The sequence below is a fragment of the Carcharodon carcharias genome, chromosome 2 (assembly GCF_017639515.1).
Source record: "Carcharodon carcharias isolate sCarCar2 chromosome 2, sCarCar2.pri, whole genome shotgun sequence".
NCBI lineage: Eukaryota > Metazoa > Chordata > Chondrichthyes > Lamniformes > Lamnidae > Carcharodon > Carcharodon carcharias.
This window is the reverse complement of record NC_054468.1, coordinates 50,634,153-50,661,799: the sequence shown is the minus strand read 5'-3', so window position 1 is coordinate 50,661,799 and position 27,647 is coordinate 50,634,153. Positions and strand designations below refer to the sequence as shown.

Below are 27,647 nucleotides of genomic sequence, written 5' to 3'. Positions count from 1 at the left end.
CAGAGCAGCACTTTGGATAAAACTTTTAAAATTACTTTAAAACCTGACGTACATATTGCACCCTAATGTAGATATTAAAACTAAATCTTTGGGTACAAATCTTGACATACCCTATGGATATATGGCACTGATGACGGTGAAGTGGATTTATATGAAATAGTATATACCTTCCCAATATACATCACCAGACCAGTGTATGTATCATGATGATGGAAAGGATTACTACGAATTCCCTTTTGCACATGCAGGAGAGTTTGGTCTTTATTTGGGTGATCCATGTTCGTCACAACATTTTGGATATGGGTTCAATTATAGTGAGGAAGTAGTTTTATTACTTGGCATTCTATGCATCAGAATTTATCCAGCTTTAATTTCCAAGCTTTTTGTGCCATTTGTAAATAGCAATATTTAATTTTTAAAATATGTATAGATTTACAAAACAGTTCAGACTATCAATCTCATAAATAACAATTTTGGGTCACAGCTACAGGATTGAGATAAATTATTAGAAAAGTGATAATTCCACTGAAAAATATGCTCATCTGAGTTTCAGAATTTCATTTGCAGTTGAAGACTGGGACAGTTTTCAAGCAATTCTGGATCACACATATAAGAATCACATAAAGTCTGAAGCTGGTCTGCATCCTGTTTTGATGTCGGAGGCTCCAGTGAGTATTTGATTTCTGTATAAAGTACTGTTGGATTTCTGTGTTTCAAATTGCAACGCATAATCTCAAACAGTTTACAAACCATTCTGGTTAAAAATGTTACTTTGAAGGCAGTATGATCTTGTATTTGGTGTAGTAATATGCTGTGGTAGGATGGAGGTTGTGTTTGATGTTACACACAGCATGCAAGTATACAAGACTAAGGCAAAGTTTACACTTTTGAGAGAAAACGTTTGATTGATTACTCACTTTGTTTTTTATGTGCATCTGAGCAAATTGGCTGAGGTTGAGCTCTTGGTTGCGTACTATTCTGAGAGATTGGAAGACTTGATAACTGACCAGAGGAATAATTACTGCCACTTTCTTAAAAATACCAGCTGCCTCCAAGTTTAAGCCTGATGTTTCTTAGCACCTCACCATTTATTGAATTTATCTACTAGGTGGATGCCAATGGGGAACTAATGACCTTTTATCTCAAAAATTAACTTAATCTACCCAGTTTCAGATTTTGATATACTGTATTTTCACTGTGCAAACCTGCAAAATTGACATTATTTTGGTCAAATGCTTTATTTTGTAAAATCTTTTGTATTTCTTATTTATGTTACTCGTGCAGGAATTATGTTTGTGGTGTTTGTCTTTTAACCAACATTGTATTTAACACTTTCTTCTTGTTTTTGCAGTGGAATACGCGGGCGAAGAGGGAGAGGCTTACTGAGTTGATGTTTGAACATTATAATATCCCAGCCTTTTTCCTCTGTAAAACAGCTGTGCTCACAGCGTATCCTTTTTTATTGAATCAATTTTTTAACCATATATGTGGTACTTCAATTGATTGGTTTCTCCACACCGCCCCCCCCCCCCCACCCCCGCTTGGAAACTATGATTAAAAGTTAGTTAGTTATATGAAGTAAATATAATGCATTTTTAATGGTGTTTTTAAATAACAAAGCTGTGTCAGACATGACACTTGAGTACATCCCAATTTTGTTTTTCCTTTAATGGATCATTGAAAACTTGTCTTTGCAACAGAAATCCTGGAGTTGATTATTGAGAGAGTTTGTGATGGTCACTTTAGCATTTTCTTCTTCAGTGTGCCTTCACATCTGCATACCAGTATAAAGTTAGATTTTATTTCGTTTGGGACTGTAGCATCCCTCAAAGCGGTGTTATTTTTTTTAAATTTTCATCTATGGGATGTGGGCTTCACTGGCTGGGCCAGCATTTATTGCCCATCCCTAGTTGCCTTTGAGAAGGTGGTTGTGAGCTGCTGCCTTGAACTGCTGCAGTCCATGTGGTGTAGGTGCACCCGCAGTGCTGTTAGGGAGTTCCTGGATTTTGACCCAGCAACAGCAAAGGAACAGTGATATATTTCCAAGTCAGGATAGTGTGTGATTTGGAGGGGAACTTCTAGGTGGTGGTGTTCCCATGTATCTGCTGCCCTTGTCATTCTAGATGGTAGTGGTCGTGGGTTTGGAAAGTGCTGTGTCAGAACCCTAGTTGAATTCCTGCAGTGCATCTTGTAAATAGTACACACTGCTGCTACTGTGGAGGGAGTGAATGTTTGTTTGTGGAAGTGGCGCCAATCAAGCGGACTGCTTTATCCTGGATGGTGTCCAGGCAAGTGGGGAGTATTCCATCACACTCCTGACTTGTGCCTTGTAGATGGCTTTGGGGAGTCAGGAGGTGAGTTACATAGGATTCCTAGCCTCTGACCTGCTCTTGTACCCAGAGTATTTATATGGCTAGTCCAGTTCAGTTTCTGGTCAATGGTAACCCCAAGATGTTGATAGTGGGGGAGTCAATGATGGTAATGCCATTGAACGTCAAGGAGTGATGGTTAGATAGTCCCTTGTTGGGGATGGTCATTGCCTGACACTTGTGTGGTGTGAATATTACTTGCCACTTGTCAGCCCAAGCCTTGATGTTGTCCAGGCCTTGCTGCATTTGGACGTGGACTGCTCCTGTATCTGAGAGTCGCGAATGGTGCTGAGCATTGTGCAATCATCAGTGAACATCCCCACTTCTGACCTTACCATGCAAGGAAGGTTGTTGATGAAGTAGCTGAAGATGGTTGGGTTGAGGACACCACCCTGAGGAACTCCTGCAGTGTTGTCCTGGAGCTGAGATGACTGATCTCCAACAACAACAACCATCTTTTGTGCTAGGTATGCCAGTGAAGAGTTTTCCCCCTGATTTCCATTGATTTCAGTTTTGCTCGGGCTCCTTGATGTCACACTCAGTCAAATGCTGCCTTGATGTCAAGGGCAGTCACTCTCACCTCTGCTCTTTTGTCCATGTTTGAACCAAGGCTGTAATGAGGTCAGGAGCTGAGTGACCTTGGCGGAACCCAAACTGGGTGTTAGTGAGCAGGTTACTGCTAAGCAAGTGTTGCTTGATAACACCATTGATGACCCCTTCCATTATGTTACTGATGATGGAGAGTAGACTGATGGGGCAGTACTTAGAGGGTTGGATTTGTCCCGCTTTTTATGTACAGGACATGCGTGGGCAATTTTCCTCATAGTTGGGTAGATGCCATTGTTGTAGCGGTACTGGAACATGTTGGCTAGGGGCATGGCAGGGTCTGAAGCACATGTCTTCAGTACTATTGCCGGAATATTGTCGGGGTCCATGGCCATTGCATGACCCAGTGCCTTCAGCTGTTTCTTCATATTGAATTGAATTGGCTAAAGACTGGGGTTTCTGATGCTGGAGACCTCCAGATAAGGCCGAGGTTAATCATCTGCTCGGCGCTTCTAGCTGATGATTGTAGCAAATGCTTCAGCCTTATCTTTTGCACTGATGTTCTGGGCTCCTCCATCATCGAGAATAGGGATATTTGTGGAGTCTCCTCCTCCAGTGAGTTGTTTAATTGTCCACTGCCATTCACGACTGGATGTGGCAGGACTGCAGAGCTTGGATCTGATCCGTTGATTATGGTGTCGCTTAGCTCTGTCCATCACTTGCTGCTTATGCTGTTTGGCACACAAGTAGTCCTGTGTAATAGCTTCAACAGGCTGACACCTAATTTTTAAGTGTGCCTGGTACTGCTCTTGACATGCCCCCCTGCACTCTTTATTGAACCAGAGTTGATCCCCTGGCTTGGTGGTAACGGTAGAGTGGGATATGCTGGGTCATGAGGTTACAGATTGTGTTAGAGTACAATTCTGCTGCTAATGGCCTACAGCGCTTCATGGATGCTCAGTCTTGAGTTGCTAGATCTGTTCGAATCTATCCCATTTAGCACGGTTGTAGTGCCACACAACACGATGGAAGGTATCCTCATTGTGGAGATGGGACTTCGTCTCCACAAAGACTGTGCAGATGCATCTGTCCATGACAGTATTAGTAGGATGACCACTGGGTCATCCTATTTAAACTGTCATGGACAGATGCATCTGTGGCAGGCAGGTGAGGATGAGGTCAAGTATGTTTTTCCCTCTTCTTGTTTTCCTCACCACCTCCAGCAGACCCAGTTTAGCAGCTATGTCATTTAGGACCCGACCAGCTTGGTCAGTAGTGGTGCTACTGAGCCACTGTTGGTGATGGACTTTTAAGTCCTGCACCGAGAGTTCATTCTGCACCCTTGCCCACGTTTGACCTGATGCCATGAGACTTCGTGGGGCTTGGAGTCGACGTCAAGGACTCCCAGAGCAACTCGACTGCATACAACTGTGCAGCCACCTCTGCCGGTGGGACACAACATACCCAGGGATGGTGATGGTGGTGTCTGGGACACTGATATAATTCCATGAGGATGACTATGTCAGGCTGTTGCTTGACTAGTCTGTGAGATAGCTCTCTGTTTTGGCACTAGCCCCCAGATGTTAGTAAGGAGGACTTCGCTGAGTCAACAGGGCTGAGTTTGCAATTGTCGTTTCCATTGCCTCAGTTGATGCCGGGTAGCCTGTAGTGGTTTGATTCAACTGAGTGGCTTGCTAGGCCATTTCAGAGGGAGTACAGCTGCAATAAGCTTCAAGGGAGTAAGGCAAGGCTGGATGGCCTCTACTTTAATGCCAGGAGTATTACAGGTAAAACGGATGAGTTGAGGGTGAGGATTGACATGTGGAATTGTGATATAGTAGCCATCACTGAGATGTGGTTGAGGGAAGGGCAGGATTGGCAGCTCAACATTCCAGGATATAGAATCTTCAGACGAGACGGGAGGGGGTAAAAGAGGAGGAGGCGTTGCATTATTAGTTAAGGAATCCATTACTGCAGTAAGGAGAGATGATATCTTGGAGGGGGCGTCAAATGAAGCTTTGTGGGTGAAGCTTAGGAATAAAAAAGGGGCAACCACTTTATTAGCTGTTTATTATAGACCCACATATAGTCAGCAGGAAATTGAGGAGCACAATTTGTGGAGGTGTGTAAAAACAATAACAATAGGGTAATTATATTAGGTGATTTCAACTTTCCCAACATTAATTGGGATAGACATAGTGTTAAAAGCTTGGATGGAGTGGATTTCTTGAAATGTGTAGAGGAGAACTTTTTAGGTCAATATGTAGAGGGTCCAACAAGGGATGGTGCAGTGATGGACCTAATTCTGGGGAATGAAGCCGGACAGGTGGCTGACGTGATTAGTGTTAGCGACCACGACATGGTACAGTTTAAGTTTGTTCTGGACAAAGAAATCGACAAGTTGCAAAAAAATGTTTTGGATTCGGGGAGAATGGATTTTGGTAAAATAAGGTAGGATCTGGCCATGGTAGACTGGGAACAGTTACTTGTGGGGAAATCTACAGAGGAACTGTGGGGGGTGTTCAAAAAGGAAATGGGGAGTGTACGGGCTCAACACGTTCCCTCTAGGGTGATAGGAAGGAGTAACAAGCCCAGAGAACCATGGATGACCAGAGATATTCAGGTTACGATGAGAAGGAAATGAGAGGCTTTTAGGTACAAGGGAAGCAAATCAGCAGAGGCATTAGTGGAGTACAGACAGTGCAGGGTGGAGCTTAAGAAAGCAATTAGGAGAGCAAAGAGGGGATATGAGAAAGCTCTGGCTGGTAAAAGTAGGGAAAATCCCAAGATATTCTATAAGTATATCAATGGGAAGAGGATAACCAGGGAAAGAGTAGGGCCCGTAAGGGACCAAGGGGGCAATCTATGGATGGAGCCAGAGGACATCGCTAGAGTGTTAAATGAATACTTCATGTCCATCTTCACCCAAGAGAATGAGGATGAAGGTATTGAACTCGGGGAGAGAGACTGCGAGGTTCTTAAGCAAATTGATATAGGGAGTGACAAGGTATTGGAGGTATTGGCATGCTTAAAAGCGGACAAATCTCTGCTCTCTTCTTGGCTGGAATCCAAGATGGGCCGTATCAACAAAAGGGTCTGCAAGGAGCTTGCCATCATCCCCAGCAAGAAACTTCACAACATGCTGAGGGAGACAAGGGAGGAGATTGCAGGGGCTCTGACCCAAATTTTTAATTCCTCTCTGGCCACGGGGGAGGTGCCAGAGGACTGGAAAACAGCTAATGTGGTTCTGCTATTTAAGAAGGGTTGTAGAGATAAGCCAGGGATCTACAGGCCAGTGAGTCTCACGTCAGTGGTAGGGAAACTATTGGAGAAATTCCTGAAGGAGAATATCTATCTCCACTTGGAGAGGCAAGGTTTGATCAGGGATAGTCAGTATGGCTTTGTCAGAGGGAGGTCATGCCTAACAAATTTGATTGAATTTTTTGAGGAGGTGAACCAGTGTGTAGATGAAGGTAGTGCAGTTGATGTAGTTTATATGGATTTCAGCAAAGCCTTTGACAAGGTCCCACATGGGAGACTTATAAAGGGTAATTTGATAAGATGGATTCAAAATTGGCTTAGTTGTAAGAGACAGACGGTGATGACAGAAGGATGCTTTAGTGACGAAGCCAATGTCCAGTGGCGTACCACAGGGATCTGTGCTGGGTCCCCTGTTATTTGTCATTGTATAAATGACATAGATGACTGTGGGGGATAGGATTAGTAAGTTTGCGGATGACACAAAGATTGGCTGGATGGTTAACAGTATGGTTGAGTGTCTTAGGCTGCAGGAAGATATAGACGGGATGGTCAAATGGGCAGGTAAGTGGCAGATGAAGTTTAACCCTGAAAAGTGTGAGGTGATGCACTTTGGAAGGAGTAATTTGACAAGGAAATATCCAATGAACGGCATCGCACTAGGAAGTTTTGAGGAACAAACGGACCTTGGCATGTGTGTCCATAGATCTCCGAAGTTGGAGGGGCATGTTAGTGAAAAAGGCATATGGGACACTTGCTTTTATCAATCGAGGCATAGATTACAAAAGTAGGGAGATCATGTTGGAATTGTATAGAACCTTGGTGAGGCCACAGCTGGAGTACTGTGTGCAGTTCTAGTTGCCACATTATAGGAAGGATGTGATTGCGCTGAAGGGGATGCAGAGGAGATTCAGCAGGATGTTGCCTGGGATGGAACATGTCAGTTATGTAGAGAGGTTGGATATACTTGGGTTGTTTTCGTTGGAGCAGAGAAGACTGAGGGATGACCTGATCGAGTTGTACAAGATTATGAAGAGCATGGACAGGGTGAATAGGGAGCAGCTGTTCCCCTTAGTTGAAGGGTCAGTCACAAAGGGGCATAAGTTCAAGGTGAGGGGCAGGAGGTTTAAGGGGAATGTGAGGAAAAACTTTTTTACCCAGAGGGTGGTGATGGTCTGGAATGCACTGCCTGGGAGGGTGGTGGAGGCGGGTTGCCTTACATCCTTTAAAAAGTACCTGGATGAGCACTTGGCCCATAGCCTTGAATGTTATGATGTGCCAAGTGCTGGTAAATGGGATTAGGTAGGTAGGTCAGGTGTTTCTCATGTGTCGGTGCAGACTCGATGGGCCAAAGGGCCTCTTCTGCAGTGTGATTCTGTGATTAGAGCCAACCGCATTGCTGTGGTTCAGGAGTCACGTGTAGGCTAGACCAGGTAAGGATGACAGATTTCATTCCCTAAATGACATTAGCAAACCAGATGGGTTTTTAACAACAATCGGGAATGATTTCATGGTCATCATTAGACTTTTGATTTCAGATATTTTTTTTTTTCAAACTCCACCATCTGCCGTGGTGGGATTCCCACCCAGGTCCCCAGGGGCTCCGGATTACTAATACCACTACGCCATATTCCTCATTGTAAGGATTCTTATCTTGTGATTGTTTTCTGTTTGCAGTTTAATGCTGAATTAATTGGTCCCTTTCTTTGCTAGGTCAGTTAGTGGAGCATCCAAATTAATCTTCTTGAATACCCCTGCAACAAAACCTGTAGAGTCCTACAGTGTTAGAGAAAGAAAACCGCACAAACTTAAAACCTGTTAATATTGACTTTCCGGAATAGTAAAAATGTTTCAGTGATTATGTTTTTACATGCGTAATAGCTTATGTGACAGGAATGGGTGGTTATTTTGTTCCCTGCTAATATTCTTTCAAACTGAAAATAGATATATTATCTTGGAATTAAAGTAAACATCGTATAAGGTAAACATCGCTCAGCACACTTTGTTTCCATGCCTTTGTTGTGTTGGGGTACCATTTCTCAGAAATAACTGTCACTTGGTGTCTCATTCAAATGCCTGTATTTCACCGATGAGCATAGACAGAAAACTTCAGCAAGCAATTTGATTAGAGTGGTAGAAAAGTACTGTTGAACCTGATCAATGGTGAATGTTTCTTGCCCCCCTCCTCTCCTACCAATCTCAGGAAACCTAAATCAATTGTAGATCTTCACCACTGCTTTAATTGAAACCTGTTGACTTACACTTGATCAGTGATCAAACATGGCTTTCTTAGGTCTAGATGGTTCAGTATCACACCATGGGGCGTGGTTAATCACTGAGAAATCAGCATGCCTACTTAGTTCTCTTATGGAAATATAACACCAATTATTAATAAAAATGGAAGCTGGTTTAAATTTACATTGTGGAATGGCTTCACTTTGGTTCATTTTTCCTTCACTCTTTGTCAGATTTGCAAATGGCCGCTCTACTGGCTTAGTGTTAGATAGTGGAGCCACACACACCACAGCTATTCCAGTACATGATGGATATGTTCTTCAGCAAAGTAAGAATAAATGTAGACCTTGATGTTGAAATGTGTAATTGAGCCATTGTTAATTCACTTGTAAAGTCTCTGGAGTTGGCAGAGAATATAACAGGTAGCAGGTTTATAAATAACTTTTTTAAAAAAAATAAATATTCTCTGCCAACTCCAGTGCATGTGCTCTTCCCCCTGCTCCCCCTATTGTGTGTTCTCTTGCGCACTCTCCTGAGTCGTCATCACATCAGATTGCATATATTCCTCAGTTTATTTTCATTTCCCTTGCTGCTTTATCAGAAACCTTAAAACAAATAATTTTTAAATGCACAATCATGGAACACTATCCTTCAGAAACCAAATGCTGACTTTCATCTGTATAGTATAATCAAAGTATTTCCTTTTCTGACATTTCAGGCATTGTTAAGTCACCACTTGCAGGAGACTTCATCTCCATGCAATGCAGGGAGCTGTTTCAGGAACTGAATGTGGAAATAATCCCACCATACATGATTGCTTCAAAGGTGAGGGAAAACCAAAGCTTATAATTTGTAAATGGATAAAGAACAATTGCTTATAATATAACCAATGGAGCTTGTAGCTGGAACACACAGATTATCCACTGTGTATATTTGAAGCACCAGATAAATATTTTTGGAAATACATGTGCTTCACTTTCCTGTTTGAAAATCTTGTACTTCTATTTAATATTACATTCCCAGAACATCCTGTCTGGGAATTGCACTCTGTGCCCTTGACTTGGCCAAGTTCCTGCTGCTTTCCACAGCTAATGCATACACCTGAGTTTAAAACTTCTCCCAAGATGCAACACCCTTTTGCACAGTAAACTGATGTGATTTGTGAGCCCATAGCAACTTTATTTTAGCAGATGAATGAGTAACTGAGATCAGCCCAGATTTTTCTTTTCATGGATGTTAAAGAAGCATTGCATGAAACCTTCTGAAACAAATAAGATCTGTGAATCTTTGTGTTGAGAGCATATAATCAATATGGAATGTTTTTGTTTAATATTTGTTGATCTCCTGTTGTATTGTTTACATTTGGTCATGGATCTGAAACGGGTTTGATTTGCTAATCTGGCCTGTACCCTTTTAATTGTCTGTATTTATGAACAGATAATGACCATTACAGAGCATTTATTAACTAAAAGTGTCAGACTCCATAACCAAAATGAAGATAATTGATCTGGTTAGGAAAAGGGCTGACAAGGAGATCCCAACAGTGTGGATAGAGAGCAGGTGTTCTAATTGGTAGGATGTGAATACTGGTGCCTTGCAAGTATGTGTTGGGGCTTTAACTAATCACTGATATTTATTCATTGACAGTTTAATGGGGTGAAAAGCCACATATCCAAATTTGCTAATGATACAAACATCAGCAGTGGGGTAAGCATAAAATTACAAAGAGATATTGATATATTAAGTGAGTGGTCAAAGCTGTGGCAAATGGATTTCAATGTAGGCAAATGTGAGTTCATCAACTTTGTACTTAAAAGTGTAGCAGTGTACTTTCTAAATAGTGAGAAGCTAGAATAGGAGGTTCAAAGAGATTTGACGGTCCAGGTATACAGATCATTAAAATGTCATAAACAAGTACAGAAAATAATCAAAACTGCTCTTTATATCTAGAGTACTAGAATACAGGGGTGTAGAAGTCATGTTTCAAGCCCTAGTTAGACCACATCTGTAGTAATGTGAACACCTTGGGAAACATACCTTAGGAAAGATAAAACAAAAAATGCTGGAAAAGCTCAGCAGGCCTAACAGCATCTGTGGAGAGAAAAACAGGGTTAATATTTCAAGTCCATATGACTACTCTTCAGAGCAGAGGAAAGATGTATTGGCTTCAGAGGGAGTGTGACATGGATTTACTGAATGATTCCTGGACTTCAAAGGATTAAGCCATGAGGAGAGATTACACAAGGGTTATATTCCTGAAATTTAGATTATGGGGCGATTTGATCAAAGTATTCAAAATATTAAGGGGAACAGATAGTTAGTCCCAATCTACCCTAGTTGACAGTCTAGTAGTGGGTGTCATAATCAAAAAGATTAGAGCTAGACCTTTTGTCACAAAGGTGGTAGAAGTTTGGAACTCTTTCCGCAAATGGCAATTGATGTTAGATCAACTGTTAATGTTAAAACTGAGAATGGCTAATGAAAATTCATCAAAGGTATTAAAGGATATGGGGCAAAGGCAGGTATATGGAGCTGGGTCACAAATCGGCCATTATCTTGTTGAATGGCGGAACAGGCTTGAGGGGCTAAATGACCTACAGTCCCTAGTTGAATGTGTAACTATCTGGTATGTGCCAAACATGTGGTCAGTGCAAGACATAGATATGCTGAATGAGAAGCAAGAAACACCAATCACCAAGTTCAATGGTAGCTGCTGCTTCATTTTCTATAATCCTCAGGTCAACACTGCCAAAAAGCTGATTCAAAGCCTGTTGAACCTGAACAGATTTTAAAGCCAGTAAGGACTGTAAAGGTGAAACCTCTTGCTAGGAAGGCATTTGTGGAGAAAAAAGATAAACCCAGTAACTAATAAAAAGGCATTATTACCTCACTTAAGGTAATTTTGTGCTTTTAGTAGAACCAGTGCCTTCAAGAGCTGTATAAGCTCTCCATTCTTGTTATGGGGTCTGCTGCTAGAACTTAGTTTTGGCTGCTTTAGGAGGCACATATTTGGACTAAAGATAAGAACAAAAAAACTGCGGATGCTGGAAATCCAAAACAAAAACAGAATTACCTGGAAAAACTCAGCAGGTCTGGCAGCATCGGCGGAGAAGAAAAGAGTTGACGTTTCGAGTCCTCATGACCCTTCGACAGAACTTTCCAAGAGTCTTTCTTGGACTCGAACGCAAGTTCTGTTGAAGGGTCATGAGGACTCAAAACGTCAACTCTTTTCTTCTCCGCCGATGCTGCCAGACCTGCTGAGTTTTTCCAGGTAATTCTGTTTTTGTTTTACATATTTGGACTAGATGGCTGGAATGATACTCCATCTTTTTACGTCATATTCTTCCTCTTGCCCTAAGTAACAACTTTCCTTGTTGATTAATGGCAGTATTACCTATTGTCTTCTCCTCCTGTGGAATATCAAATTCTAGCTTGGCATCATGTAACCTTGTTGATTTATCTTGTGGATTAAAATGACCAGGAAAATACAAGACCTTGGGTCTGTCTTTACAGCTCAATTTATCAGCAATGAGGGAGAAAACCTAATAAACTCTTTCTTATTGATGCCATTCAATATACAATTTTAGGTTCTCCTGGTTACCTATAACCCACCTGATTTGGCTTGTGAATTAGTCAGTCCCACCAATGAGGTGCCCATTTGTTTTTTTACTATTTACCACAACAGTCTGAGGGAGCTTCTTCTGCAGCTTGTATATGTGACTTCTTTTGAAAATGAGATCATGCACTCTTATTCCCTTGCTTTTCAAAAGTGGAAGCACTTGTCCAAGCTTAGATTAACTTTTGTAGAATTCATCTGATTTGGTCTCTTCTGTGTTAGATGATCAGTAAAGTTTAACTAACTACCATGATACCTCTCTTCATTATCTGGGCCAAGTTGCTTCTGTCACTTAAATTAAAAATGGACTTTTTACATCTAATTTAGTTGCTGGAGGTTAGATCCCAGCAGCCTTGCAATTGAAATTATTTTTAATTCTCTTTTGTGCAATCTGAACTGATAGAGGACTTTTCAGTTTATTGATCTGTAGTCACCTGCCAAAACATTAGTTTCATTACTCACAATGATTGTCCATGAAACAGCACTGTGACCTCAAGATTTCACTGACTAGAGTAGATGGAAGACTTTGTACAGCATTTAAAACTTTATCGTTGGCTTTTCTGCTTATCCACATATTCAGCTTGTCCTAGGCTCACCAATCAGCATGTGACATAGGCAACATCAAAACTGTTATTTCTATCCATGGCCTGTAGATGTTTCAGAATGTGGTAGATGTGACCTGTGGCTTCATAATATAACTGTAGCCTTGTGTGGCAATTCTCAGCCAGTTCTCCTGAAAGGCAGAATTTGGTGCACTGCAGCAGCTCAAGAAACCAGCTGACCACCAGTTGGGGATGGGCAATAAATGCTGGCCTACACCCCATTAGTGGGGGGGCTGGGGGGGAGGGAATCTGCCTGAAGGAACTTCCTTGAGACTTTTTTTACTTTCTTGCAAAATAGGTCTTTAAAAGCTGTACAGAGGCTTCCAACTATTCTTGTCAGTGGTATCTTGAGGTCATAGTGCTGTTTCATGGGCAATCATTGCACTTTTGTGTGTGCTGTCCCTCTTGGATAGTCTCCTTTACTTCCTTGGTTGTTCTTTCCTCCATGTGACACTTTATTCCTTTTCTTTTATCTAGCAATTCAGAAGTCTGAGAATGGATTTTGCATGAGAGACCTTACCTTGTGTTTTGAAAGGGTCTCAAATCTTCTAGCTATGCATGTCCTTTGAGCACAAAATTGACATTCCACTACAGTATATGGAGTTTCATAGTCCGTAGCAGCAGTGTGGAATACTACACACCTATGCTAGATATTACCCACTTGATCATCTTCCCAAAATAGATATGTAGTTTGGTGGTTTGTTTTACTTTAGCCCTTATCACATGTAAAATGAGTTCTCATCCTGCCTTCAAGAGCTTCTCATCCTGCCTTCAAGAGCTATCACTTTAGTTCTCAGAAACCATGAAACATACAGCATAGAATTATTTGGTTCATTGGCCTGTACTTGTCATATATGGTGTATGGAACTGAATAAATGAAGTAAGGTAAATTAGTCATCTCTTGGAGCAATTCTTCAAATTAAGTATGGTTTCATGTAGCATACTTCCTTTGGCAATTCTATTAATGTTGGCATCTCTGGTAATTTACTTTGGCCTAGACAGTAAATATTGGTAGACTGTTTTACCATGAAGGAAGGGGCACTGGGAATTGCAGTTAGGCTCAGTCATGTCTTCAGCTTGCGCACAAGCAGCAGGGTAGATTGGGTGATGGGTGCGGAAGAGGAGAATTGTTGTGTAGCAACCAAGAATTCTGCCTGACATTCTGATCTGAATCTAACACTGGCAAATTGCGTTGCTGAGTTCTACTTTATCTACTCCAATCTGGGATTGAACCTGGGATTTTCATGGTCTGTATATTTTAACATATTTTGCAATGTATAATTTAAGGTTAGGTAGGTGGAGTTTTACTTGATTTTACATTTAAGATTGAAATGAAAATTAGCAGAACCTTTCCTGGTGAGATTCAGTGGGTTAGCTGGAGTCATGATATTGTATTGTAAATGGGCTATGTAGTTACGCAATAAAAATTTTTGTAATTTAAAAAAAAAACAATTAGGAATAGATTTTCACTCATTCCTAGTCAAATTTTGCCCTGTGCCTCATTGCTCACTTGGTGATTTCATGTTGATGTCCTGGCACTGAGGATTCCTGGTGTTTCCAAAATCAATGTAAAGGGAACGAAAGAAATAGTGTCTTTCATGACTACAGGATGTTCCAAAGTGCTTTACAGCCAATGAAGCACTTGTTGAAGTACAGTCACTGTGTACTAAGGAGATGATCACATCTCTGACTCTGAGGCCTTTAGCCATTGGCCATTATTATTTTGTAGTATAGAGTACTTCAGGGATGTGTTTTCATTGTAGAATCACATTAACTATATCTGAAGGCAAGTAACCTCCCTTATTATGAACTGATTCCCCTTTTTTTTTTTGTAAATTGACTTGTGGGAATGTGCGTCCGATATGTGCGCCACAGGTTAACTCCCTCCTGATCACTGTTTTCCATGTTTTGGGGTCAATTTTTTCACGACCTTGACTGAAGACAGTGAAAGTTGCTGCTGTACTATTCCACAAATACCAGCAGTCCTTCAAGACTTAGCCCACCTAACCATTTTTCATGCATCTAGACAGTGTTGGCAGGAATAATAACTGTCATAAGTAACCCTAAACCCTAAATGTGGCACTTCCAGCAAAGATCACTAAGTAACTGTCAAGAGTGGGTTGTTCTTGTGATTTTCATTGAGGGCTTCCTTTTTGTTTTTCAGAGGCTACAGCAAGATTGGGAGACAGAATTTGTGAATGGAGAAGCAGAACTTTGCAGATTCTGTCTCTCATGTGCAGGGGCAACTTTTTTTTTTTGATTGGTCACCCCGTCATTGAATTTTCTAGAACTTTTTGGGGTCTTTCGAGGGCAAAGTCGCTTACCACCCTTGTGTATTTTGAACCCTATGGCTGTTTTTTTTTTTCTGTGTCTTGCCATGAGGTACTGAGATGAACTGCATTAGCTAAATTGCTGTCTGACATGAGGTCAGATAACTCAATACAGGTACACTTTAATATTAAACCAGGGAGTGCTTTTCCCACCCAAGCCATCAGGAGAGCTACTACTTTCTGTTTCCAATTATGCACTGAATGATGTTTATATTTGGGAAGATGCATACAATGTGACTTGTGGAGGTAATGTCATCAAAGTAACCACCTCCTGGCTTGAAATATGCTTATGTTTTTATCCTGTCTCTAGAAATGAAGCTGTAGTGAAACATAAAAATGAGTAATGTTTCATTCCTACTGCTGTTCTCTTAGGAATCGGTGCGTGAGGGATCGCCTCCTAATTGGAAAAAGAAAGAGAAACTACCTCAGGTCACGCGGTCCTGGCACAACTACATGTGTAATGTAAGTAATAATAACTTAGTTCATTGATGTAGCAAATGAGAAACAGTTTTAGTAATTGGTTTAGGTTTATTTTACAGGTAATGATTTTAAGCTCTGATATGTAGTGGTTATTCTGTAGTGTTGCTCATGGTAAGTTGGACTATATACTGTCTTAGATTATATTGTACAAAATTTACAGGTGGCACTGATTTACAATGATTAAATCATTTGGATTTTCAATTCTTTTGCACAGTTTTTCATGATTTTGCATTTCTGCATGAAAACTTGATCTGTGGCCTTGATTTATTATTAAAGACTTGTTCAATTCTATAACTAATTTTATTTCATATTTTGATGTGTGGAATACAAAAAGATAGGTCAGAGTTAGATTGTTAAGCTGTAGCAGTAGTCAGGAGTTGAGGGATCTTGTGGTTTGATAATGTTGATTCTGAGCTTTGGAAGCTGGTGTCATGGGATGAAACACTAGAGAAGTTGAGGATTTGGAATAACTGGAATGCAGGTTGTGGCAGTACTGTGAGGGAATGGGAAAAGGTTCTGGATCATTACTGACGAGGGATTTTCTTCAGCAGAAGTCAGCAGTGATGGGAGATCCTTGGGTGCTTGACAGTGGGACTGAATTTGGTCCTGGTGGTGGGAGAGATGTGATATTAATTTTTCTAGCAATGACTTGGGGAGCCTATTACAAATTTAGGTCAATTATCAATACCACCTTAGACACAATGGTGCTGATCACTCCCACAAACGTACTAAGCATCTTGCTTTTATAAGAGTTGATTCCACAGTGTCTCGTATGTGGAAGCTGTATGTAACAATATTGTTAATACAAGTTTCCCCAAAGTCACTACTGGGGAAATCCTTTCAATGCATCATCCCAGAGCTGTGTCTAAGCTTTTGAGAGTGAAATTGGATCATATTGTGGTGGCTGTTGCTTCTGCAAGCTACTTTGGGTCAGTATACAATTTGGCAGGTGATGGCAGCTGTGAGAATGGGGTTACAGCCTGCAATGGGCCAGATGTCCACTTTTTAGCTGCCCAAGAAGGGTGGAGCTGAGGTTGAATTATTCTCCAGTCTTGGAGATGAGTTGGGGGGATCTGAGGTCAGTGACCAATTGTATCATCTACAATTGAGTAATGGAATCAGATAAGAATGATTTAATAATTAAGTCTATCATGACAGTAAATGCATGAATGTAAAGTGTTACAGGAACCAAGTGACAGTTATTGCATAATGATTTATGGGATCTATAAATTTACAGGAAGTGATTCAGGATTTCCAAGCTTCAGTACTCCAGGTGTCTGATTCTTCATATGATGAACAGTAAGTGGCAGAAATCTTAAATTTTAAATTTCTTTCCTTATGACTTCACTGATTTAGTTTGGGCTGTTTTGTTTATTTTGTGTGAATTGAAAGTGTGGCCCTCTCTCTCTTTATCTCTGCAGAGTGGCTGCACAGATGCCCAGCGTTCATTATGAGTTTCCTAATGGCTATAACTGTGATTTTGGGGCTGAGCGACTAAGAATTCCCGAAGGCTTGTTTGATCCTTCCAATGTTAAGGTAATAAGCTGAGTGTGGAAGGGGATGACATTGTTTGTTTGTCAAGAGCTTCATAGTGGATTTAATGTAGTCAGACAAAACCAAAATAATTAATAGAAATTAACAATTAATAGAACAGCCATCTATTGTTGGCATATTGGATTCATTCTAATATTAGACTTTTTAAAATCACTTGTGGGTCAGGAGCTGGTTTTAGACTCTTAAGTCATGAATTGTTAATGGAAAACCTCCAATTTAACAACACTTCCATCGATTTAAATATGTTTTTCTGACGTGGAACTAAATCTCTGGTTTATGCTGATTCATATTACAATCACCCTAGAAACCAATAACTTTGAGTTGAATTTCCCAGTGACTAATGTAAAGGAATTGGATAACAGGATTTTACATTTTAAGAATTTTACTGTAATGAACTAAAATCCACATTCATGAAATATTACTTGGTGGGCAACTAAAAAGTAAAGTACAGAAAAGGTATTCCCTATTAACTTCTTAGCATAACCAAAAACCCCATGCTACATTTATACATTACACTGAACTCTCAGCAGAAATGTAGTCTTATACTCAAGGTCCCAAGCTCCCCCTGGCTTTAAACAAAAATCCCCTTCACTCAGTCTCTTGCGGGCATAATCAAATGGACTTCTAGTAGCAAAGCACCCTCTGGCAACTCCTTAGTCTTTTATTTTGCACAAATTTTGTCTTTTCGAATAGGGGATCTATCCTCATCAGTACTCTGGTGGTTGGCCCAAAAAACAGTCCTTTTTCCCTGATTGGCATAGCACCTGTTGTGGGTCACCTTCCCCAAATCTCTGTCTGAGAGTGTAAGTTTGTAAACAGCAAGGCCAGCTGCCTCTTTTGTGTTGCTTATGTTTGATTTTTGAGTTTCTGTCTCCATAACAAGAAGGTCACGTGAGTTTGTCTCCTGCCAAATTTGGTATGTCACATGCCCCTCTCCAAACTACTGCATTTTACATTGAATTAAAGGTGACGGTTTAAAACATAACTGTCTTATAAAGTCCAGCATTGATAATAGTCATTACATTGTCCCCACCCTGAGACTAGATAAAGAATAATCATGATTTCCTCTCCCAATTGCTGTTAGTAACTCCTGTTAAAAAGTTCACTTGTATCTTTATTGGACAACATTTGCTTTGCCGTTATTCTGGTTAATAAGCCTGCTGGAATAATTTTAACCTAACTTCCCCTAGTGGGAAAATGATGAGATCTGATTTGGCCTCCTTTTAACCCCCACCCTGCCCCACACTTTTGAACCACTCAGGTTATAATTACTCCCAAAATGTCTATTTGCATGGGTAATGTATTGAATGACATTTGAGCTGTTGGCAAAGTTCACTGCTAGTTCTTTTATGTACCGTCGTGTATTTTAATTTCTCTCCTTTATGCATGCTGAACAACAAAAAAAAAACTTTCAAGTATTTAGAATCACCGGATATTTTACTTGGATCGTGTAAAATGTATCATTGTTTGTAATTGAGCAGCTGTTTTTCTTCTCTTCAGTACTCATTTATTTCTGTACATTCAGGGTTTATCTGGAAACACAATGCTGGGTGTCAGTCACGTGGTAACCACGAGCGTTGGAATGTGTGACATTGATATTAGACCGGTGAGTGTTTGTACCCCCACTGACAATACAGCAAAACCTATTTAAGTGCAATTGCTTTAGAAGGGAGTTTTTAATTTGAATGCTTGAAGTGTGTAAGAAACACCAATCTGGAAACATATAGGAAGTCCTTCCCCATTTGAAAAGAAAAAGGAAGACTTTTAAGTTTTCATCCGAACATAAACATGTCTCCCTATATACCCTTCAGAGATGCTTATTTCAATTAATTATCATCTATAATTATTAGACTAATGTAGTTATTGCAGATCAATTCAGTTTGAGTGATCAAACCAAAGGCTTTTGACAAAAACTGAGTAATTTAAATGTTTACTAATGTCCTTTTAGGGAATGAAATCTACCAACTTTACTTAGTCAGGCCTACATGTGACTCCAGACCGTAGCAATGTGATTGACTTGTAACTGCCCTTTGAAATGTGTTAGGAAATAGTTTGTTATATTTGTACTTGTGGGTATTAGGAAAGAGAGTTAGCTTTAATGTTAAAGCTTGATTTTTATTTCTGTGTTTGTGTTAAGGAAAAACTCAACAACTTTAGTTTCACTTTAAAAGATGACTGCATTTTACTGAAGATTTTGACTCTTAAAAGGGTGAAAACAAACAAGATAGAAAAAAATCTATGCTGTTGCCTAGCAACAGGAAGCCCCACAGAGACACAAAAGTAGTTTAAGTTCTGTTTGAGGGCAGTTGGTCAGTGTGTGCTCCAAGGTTAAAAGGTGTTGCCAGCAGAAGCAGAATAGGATGGACAGATAGCAAGTCCCAAACCAAAGCTCATTTGAAGCCAGGATTCCGGAAAGGCTGGACATGAGTGGAAACTGCAGAAGAGGAAGGTTCCAGAAACTAAAAAAGAAAGTCCCCAAATCCAGGTGAGTGGAACAGAAAAGGTCCCAAGAGGACAGTCTCGTCAAAGGACAAAAAGAGGAACCTGGAAAAGGTCCTTCTGTGGAAGTAAGGAGCAGAGAGGAAGGCTTCACACTTAAAGGGTCATGGCTGCAGGACATGGCTTTAAAGCAATATAGGTGGACGAGAAGCTGGAATATCCAAGGTCCAACTGAAGGTTGTAACTCTTTTCACTATGGACATGTGAAGCAGTGGTGTTCTAGCTGAGCATTTGAGAGAGTACATGAGTTTGAATGCACGTGGTGACCCAAGGGAGAGGAACATCGGAAGGAGAGTTCGAAACCCTGGAGGTGAACCTTTGCGGAAGGCCTCAGAGAAAGCATTGTTTGGGAGAAGTTTCCAGAGTGAGTTCTTTTGAGAGTGGAGGTTGGAAGCCCGCCCTCCTGTGAAAGACAGAGTTCAATGAGACTGGTTGGTTCACAGTGGGGTGGTGGTTGCGGGGTTGGGGGGGGATGTTTGGGGGGATTGAAGAGAGATCCATTGTATCTGTTTGGGGTGGCATCTGTCACTTGGTTTCAGAGTTTGGTGTGTCTGACCACAAATCACCTATTGGTTTACATGGGATTAATTGATGATCTCATAGTAAAGGATCCTTTAGGGAAGAGTGTTCATAGCATGCTAGAATTTCAAGATCAGTTTGAGAGTGAGAAACTTGAGTCCCACACTAGTGTTCTGGAGTTAAACAAAGGTAACTACATAGGCGTGAGGGCGGATTTGGCCCTAGTGGACTGGGCAGGAAGACTACAAGATAGGACAGTTGATGAACAGATACTTAAGAAGATATTCAATTCCTCCCAAGTAAAATATATTCCAAAGAGGAAGAAAGATGGTAAGAGGTGGAAAAAGCATCCATGGCTAAGCAAGGAAGTTAAAGATAACATTAAGACAAAAACTAAGGCATACCAAATTGCAAAGGTCAGTGGCAGGCTGGAAGATTGGGAAACTTTTAAAGATCAACAAAGGGCTATTTAAAAAAATAATAAAAAGAGCAAAGGTAAATTATGAAAGAAAACTAGCACAAAATGTAAAAATTGATGGCAAAAGCTTCTACAAATATATAAAAGGAAAGAGAGTAGATAAAGTGAATGTTGGTCCCTTGGAGGATGAGACTGGGGAGTTATTAGTGGGGAACACAGAAATGGTAGAGATGCTTAAATCAATATGTTGCCTCAGTTTTCATGGTGGAGGACACTAGTACCACCCCAATAGTAACCGGCAGTGCACAGGGTATAGAGAAGGAGGAACTTAGAACAATCACCATCACTAAAGAAGTACTAAGCAAACTATTGGGATTAAAGGGTGACAAGTCCCCAGGACCTGATGGCCTACATCCCAGGGTCTTAAAGGAAGTGGCAGCGGAAATAGTGGATGCATTGGCTATAATATTCCAAAATTCCCTGGATCCTGGAAAGGTTCCAGTGGATTAGAAAAATGATAACATAACGCCCTTACTCAAAAAGGGGAGAGGCAGAAAGTAGCAAACTATAGACGAGTTAGTTTAATGTCTGTCATTGGGAAATTGTTGGAATCCATTATTAAGGAAGTAGTAATGGGGCCTTTGGAAAGTCAAAATGCAATCCGTCAGAGTCAGCATGGTTTTATAAAGAATAAATTGTGTTTGATTAATTTGCTAGAGTCCTTTGAAGATGTGACAAGCAAAGTGGATAATGGGAATTCGGTAGATATCGTATATCTGAACTTCCAGAAGGCCTTTGATAAGGTGCCGCACAAATTAATACACAAGCTAAGATCACACGGAGTTAAGGGTAATATATTAGCTTGGATAGGGGATTGGCTAACCAACAAAAAGCGGAGTGTCAGGATAAATGGGTCTTTTTTTTGGATGGCAAGCTGTAACTAGCGTGGTGCCACAGGGTTCCGTTCTTGGGCCCCAACTATTTACAATCTATATTAATTACTTGGATTGAGGGATAGAAGGTACTATAGCTAAATTTGCAGATGACATCAAAATAAATGGGAAAGTAAGTTGCAATGAAGAAATAAGAAATTTACAAATGGATATGGACAGGTTAGGTGAATGGGCCAAAATTTGGCAGATGGAGCTTAACGTGGATAAGTGTGAGGTTATCCATTTTGGCCAGAAGAATGAAAAGGCGACTTATTATTTAAAAGGCGAGAAACTTCAGAATGCTTCAGTGCAGAGGGATCTGGGTGTCCTTGTGCATGAATCACTGAAAGCTAGCATTCGGGTAATAAGGAAGGCAAATGGAATTTTGGCACTTATTGCTAAAGGAATAGAGTATGAAAATAGGGAGGTGTTGATGCAACTGTAAAAGGCATTGGTGAGGCCGTATCTGGAGTGCTGTGCACAGTTTTGGTCCCCTTACTTGAGGAAGGATGTAGTTGCATTGGAGGCGGTTCAGAGGAGGTTCACCAGATTGATTCTAAAGATGCGGGGCTTGTCTTATGAGGAGAGATTGAGCAGTTTAGGCTTATACTCGCTAGAGTTTAGAAGGATGATGGGAGATCTAATTGAGGTATATAAGATGCTAAAGGGGATAGACAAAGTAGACGTGGAGCGAATGTTTCCCTTGTGGGGCCATAGTTTTAGGCTAAGGGGTGGTAGACTTAAATCAGAGATGAGGAGGAATTACTTTTCTCAAAGGGTCGTGAATCTGTGGAATTCACTACCTCAGAATGCAGTGGATGCTGGGATGCTGAATAAATTCAAGGAGAAGATAGACATATTTTTAATTAGTATCGGGTTGAAAGGTTATGGGTTGAGGCCGAAATGAGATCAGCCATGATCGTATTGAATGGCAGGGCAGGCTTGAGGGGCTGAATTGCTTACTCCTGCTCCTAGTTCTTATGTGTACTTACGGTGGACGTTAGAGTATAAGATAGCTTTCATAGCTTGTGTTATCCTTACAGATCTGCTTATACCTGTAAAGGTATAGTTGTGGGTGATGGAGTATTGTAATATAGTTCATCTTTTCTTGTTTAATAAATGTTTTATTCTTTTGTTAAAAGCTCATCAACTGACTCCTGTAGCCACTCTCCATGTATCTAAATAAAAAAATAAAAGTTAGGGTCTGTCGAGCCAGGTTCCACCCTGGAATCAAGTTTGTCTAGTAGTAACATCAGCTGGGTTCGTAACAAATGGCCTAGCAAGCCTCTGTTCAAGAGCAGTTTGGGATGGATAACAAATGCTGGCATTGCCAGCGATGACACATGCTATGAAAGAATAAAGAAAAAAAGTTCACTATTAAAACAACGAAAATATAAGTGAATAGCTCTTTAAATGGTGAAAAGTTAGAAATAGTGGAGGTCCAAAGAGACTTGGGGTTCCAGGTCTGTTGGTGGAAGTCATATAGCCTTGGTTAGCCCACACCTAGTGGCCTAAGGACAAGCCAAGGATATATTGGCCTTGGAGGAAATGCAGTGTAGATTTTGTTTTTTTTTAAATTCATTTGGATGTGAACGTTGCTGGTTGGGCCAGCATTTATTGCCCTTGAGAAGGTGATGGTGAGCTGCAGTCCATGTGGTATAGGTACACCGAGTATTTTTAGGGAGGGTGTCCCCAGTGACAGTGAAGAAACTGTGGTATGTTTCCAAGTCAAGGTGACGAGTGGCTTGGAGGGGGAACTTCCAGGTGATGGTGTTCCCATGCATCTGCTGCCCTTGTCCTTCTGGATGGTAGCAGTCGTGCATTTGGAAGGTACTGTCTGAGGAGCCTTGATGAGATCTTGCAGTGCATCTTGTAGATGGTAAACACTGCTGCTACTTCTGTTGGTTGTGGTGGGAGTGAATGTTTGTGGATGGGGTGGAAATCAAGCAGGCTGCTTTGTCCTGGATGGTGTCAAGCTTCTTGAGTGTTGTTGGAGCTGCAACACGGTACCTGGATTCCAAGGGTTAAATTAAGGCGAGATCTCTCAAACTAGGATAGTATTCCCTGGAATTTAGAAGGTTAAGGGGAAATTTTATTTAAGTTTTCAAGAAACAGGTGGTGTAGATGGAGAGAAACTATTTCCACTGGCTAAGAGCTCTAGGACTAGGAGGTATGGATCAAAAATTAGACACAGACTTTTCAAGGGTGAAATTAGGAAACCTTTCTAAATGAAAGGGTGGTAGAACTCTCTTCATCCAGCAATTTTATGCTGAATCTATCCCTAACAAATGGCTGTTATTAAATACTGTTCTGGGTATTTTTCTCAGGGTTTATATGGCAGTGTGATTGCAGCAGGTGGAAACACATTGATACAGAGCTTTACAGACCGTTTGAACAGAGAGCTCTCCCAGAAAACTCCACCAGTGAGTATCAGTTAATACAATTTCTCTGAAGTGAACCTGTTAGTCACCTAATGAACCGATAACTTTTTTATTTTAGCTAACATTACTAACATAATGCGTTTTGCTTGCTGAGGAAACTCCTAAGGAGACACGTTCTGGACTGTGGGGTAAAAGCTAGTAGTCTTCCATTTTGTAGATTTGGCTGAACTTGGTGGTCAGCAGTAAATACAATTCATTACACTTGGACTTTCCCACAGACTTTCTCTCTGGAACTTGCTGTGATTAGAAAACCATTTCAACAGGAGCACTGATAGTGTGAACAGGACAAGCAAATCCTATATCATCTTAAACCATCAGATTAAAGAATTCTTACTTATGGATGCAGCCTGAACCAGAAAGTGTCAGGGAAGTAAATTTGATGTCAAATAATCTACAGAAAGCAAAATAGAGAAGGAATGAAAGATAGGATTAAGAGAATTTAGCCTTTTTAAATTTTATGTTGAAAAAAAATTTCCAACAATAGTTAAATTCTGAAAGAACAAACGCCACATTTTTCATTGCCAGGGCGTTTGTTTGGTATTAATTAAGATTTAAATTTTTGGTTGTGTGGTTTAACACTGGAATGGACAAACCCTAACTTGTTCTGGCAAGTTGATTAGGTATACATCATGTAAGTATTACAACTTCACACCCTTCCACATGTTTCAATATGTTCCATGTGTCTGAGATATTGGTGTACTATAGCTTCTGGAGGGCCAAATTCCTAATTTCTATGTTTAACCGCCTGCAAGTAGTCGTTTGAAGTTGCTGTCTGATTTACACTTTATTGATGAGAACAGATATCCTCATGGTCATTTTTACCCAAAATCTGGGCCATTAATTTAGCTTTTCTAATTGTCTTGAAGTTTGGCACCTAATTAAGGCCAGCGAATCTGCTGATCCCAACACTAAGATTTTGACATGGAGGAATTGTAGAAACACTTGTAGTTGGTCACTCATTGGTTGACATTTGAACATTTTGGGCCAAGGCCATTCAGTGAGACCATGACTGATCATCTAGCTCCTCTTTGTTTTCCCTCCCTATCCCTTGACTAAGTGTCAAAATCTATTGATCTCATTCTTGAATATATTTATCCCTTCTTAATGAACTCCAAGATGGAGGTAATATGGATTACAGCCACTCTGGGGGATGCTATGAAGTTAATGGGGGAAATGGAGTAAAGTCAGGGAAGTCTATTCCAATAATTCAAGTTCCAACTTTGAACCTCAGTATCCCAACATAGGATATTTTCTTTTTATAAGATGCGATTTTCCTTATAAAGTGCACAACCTAGTGGTAGCACTAGGATCTGATTTTGTAACTTTATACCCTTGTACTTAAAGTCAGATTTGACAAATTCAGTCACTTTTTATCCTCTCCAGACCAAAAAAAGCAAATTCATGGGGTCCAATATAACTTCAGTCGCAGGACAAATGCACAAAATACAGTATTTAAAAAGTTGGTAATACTTTGAAGGTGCTTGATCAGTGAGAATGAACTTGGTTGACTTGTAGGTAACTTAAGTTGAAATATGTCTTATCAAATCCACACATTCTTTTGTGCTAAGAAGGTTGGTGACTGTGATTAGTACTGTTGCCCAATCTGACATTGAGAACATGTGCAAGAAGAGTCTGGTGGTTCACCTATTGAATCACATGGAGAAAGCATCAAAGAACATGCCTCTGAGCGCACAGTCACTGCAGATATTGAATGAATGTTACTACTTTGGCACTTATATTACTTTCATACACCACTGTTTATGGTTGAGCAAAAGTTAGCCTGTTAGTAAAACCTAAGCTAATACTATTTTCAGAGCATGCGGTTGAAGTTAATGGCCAATAACACCACAGTAGAACGCAGATTTAGCTCCTGGATTGGTGGCTCTATTCTAGCTTCTTTGGTGAGTAGTAATTTTTAGCTCTTGCTTTTTTAAAGTACTTAACGTGTCATTTTAAACTGTTGTTTCCTTTTTGTGTAATATTATTTAAAATCTATATAAATAATGTCTCTACTTTGTTACCTTATTGAACACAATCTGTCTCCATGACTGTATTTGTCATTACATAGAAGTAGAAAATGGGAGTCCCAATCTGGGGAAGTACAGCATATGAAGTGCCTTATAAAGGCCTCACTGCAGCTGTAACTATAGGCTGGATATTACCAGTGGTGGGCAAGGTGGAAGATGGCCCTTCTGCTCAGAGGCCAATTAAGAAATCCTTCCCCCCCCCGACTGCTGGCATTTTACTAGTGGCAGGTGCATCCTCTGCTGCATGGGAAGACCACCTGGTGCCTTGGGGGATGGAGCTTTTCTCTTTGGCCACCTGACCACATTGGCTTCTTCTGGGGCAAGTGCCACACCTATTTCCCAGCTCTCTTCCCCCCCCCCCCCCCCCCCCCCCCCCCCTTGCCTTTGCCAGGGCTTGCCTGACTGGCAAGTTGACCCCACTTACCTAGTCAGATGGATGTTGTCCTTCCAGGTGCAGTCATGGCAGTGGCAGCTCCTTTGGGGTGTGCTGCCATCCTTTTAAAGGGACAACAGCCCTCATAACAATCAATTAGTTTCCTGACCCACCCCCACATAATATACAGCAAGGGGGTCCCACAAATGACAGGCAGGATTGCTTTGGCTTTCCAGCCTGTTGTCCAGCCTTCTGCTGTTAGCATAAAATTCAGCCCTATATAATATAGTCCCAATTCCCTGTGGTTTCATATGCTTCCTTTTTCAAATACTTCTACAGGTAGAGTACCTCAAATCCAGCAGGGGCTGAGTCGATGCTGGATTTTAGTATTTGCTGGTTTTTGGGGGGAAAAGATCAAAAACTCTTAGTTCAGTGGATAGGGGACAGAATTTAATCTTGCTTTGGGCAGGGTCAAGGTTCGCTAAACCACTCTGAACATGGGGAAAAAATGTCTGGTTTTAGAGTAGCTGGATTTGAGGTACTCTAAATGTATTAAACTTAGCTTGGACAGCATTTTCCCACCTCCAATTCAGTAGAGTACAAGTTTTTGAGCCTCGCTCCAGACACTTGAACATGTGACTGATCTAAACTGATAACTCATTTCTACACTGTTGGAGTTGCTGGCTTTCAGATGAGATATTAAACTGAGGCCCCAGATCCTTTACAAAAAGCAAAGGAGGCCCTGGTCAACAATTTGTTTATTTATCTCATGCTGCTTGTTGAACGTAGTTTTGCACAAGTTAGTTACTGCAGTTGCCTACAAACGAGGCTACAGTTCCCAAAGTACTCCACTTGCTATGGTTCTTGGGGATGTGATCAGTGTAATGCAAGTTTGTGTTTTCATGGTCAAATGGTAAAGAACTTGAATAACTTTCCCAGTAACTGCAAGGGGGAAATTTTGCACTTTTTTTTCCTCCCCCACCAACTGTGTGCTTTGAGTGATTAATTCTAGATCTCCATTCTTTTGTTACTAATTTGCAGACCAATGGATGTAGTGATTTACTCCATCTTTCAGACTTAAGATTCTCCTGAACTTTCTTGTCTACTTAAAATTTCATAGCTTTTCTTCAAACCATGATTCCTGGTATCATTCTAGTGAATCTTTACTGTATTGCCTCTTTTGTACAAATTCTTCCACCACCTATGTAGTGGCAGCAGTGTGTACCATTTACAAGATGCACTGCCGCAACTCGCCAAGTCTTTTACAGCATCCTGCAAACCCATGATTGCTGTACTTAGAAGAATAAGGGCAGTAGGTGCATGGGAACACAACTACTTGCAAATCCGTAACACTTTTTTTCAGGGCAGTTAGGAATGGTAAATTAATACTGGCCTTGCCAGCAATGCTCACATCCCATGAACAATTAAGTAAAACTGAAGACCACTTT

At 40.7% G+C, this 27,647-nt stretch overlaps 1 protein-coding gene across 2 annotated transcripts in view; it reads left to right on the top strand.

Annotated features, from left to right (window-relative positions):
• Positions 1-27,647, top strand: part of actl6a (actin-like 6A) — a 37,759-nt gene that overhangs the window by 9,049 nt on the left and 1,063 nt on the right. For both annotated transcript variants that reach the window (XM_041211187.1, XM_041211195.1), the window contains exons 4-13: positions 568-668; positions 1,352-1,449; positions 8,642-8,736; positions 9,127-9,233; positions 15,329-15,418; positions 16,674-16,735; positions 16,858-16,972; positions 18,516-18,596; positions 23,686-23,781; positions 25,614-25,700. In XM_041211187.1, the coding sequence (XP_041067121.1) occupies positions 568-668; positions 1,352-1,449; positions 8,642-8,736; positions 9,127-9,233; positions 15,329-15,418; positions 16,674-16,735; positions 16,858-16,972; positions 18,516-18,596; positions 23,686-23,781; positions 25,614-25,700 (932 nt within the window). The remainder of the gene's footprint in view (positions 1-567; positions 669-1,351; positions 1,450-8,641; positions 8,737-9,126; positions 9,234-15,328; positions 15,419-16,673; positions 16,736-16,857; positions 16,973-18,515; positions 18,597-23,685; positions 23,782-25,613; positions 25,701-27,647) is intronic.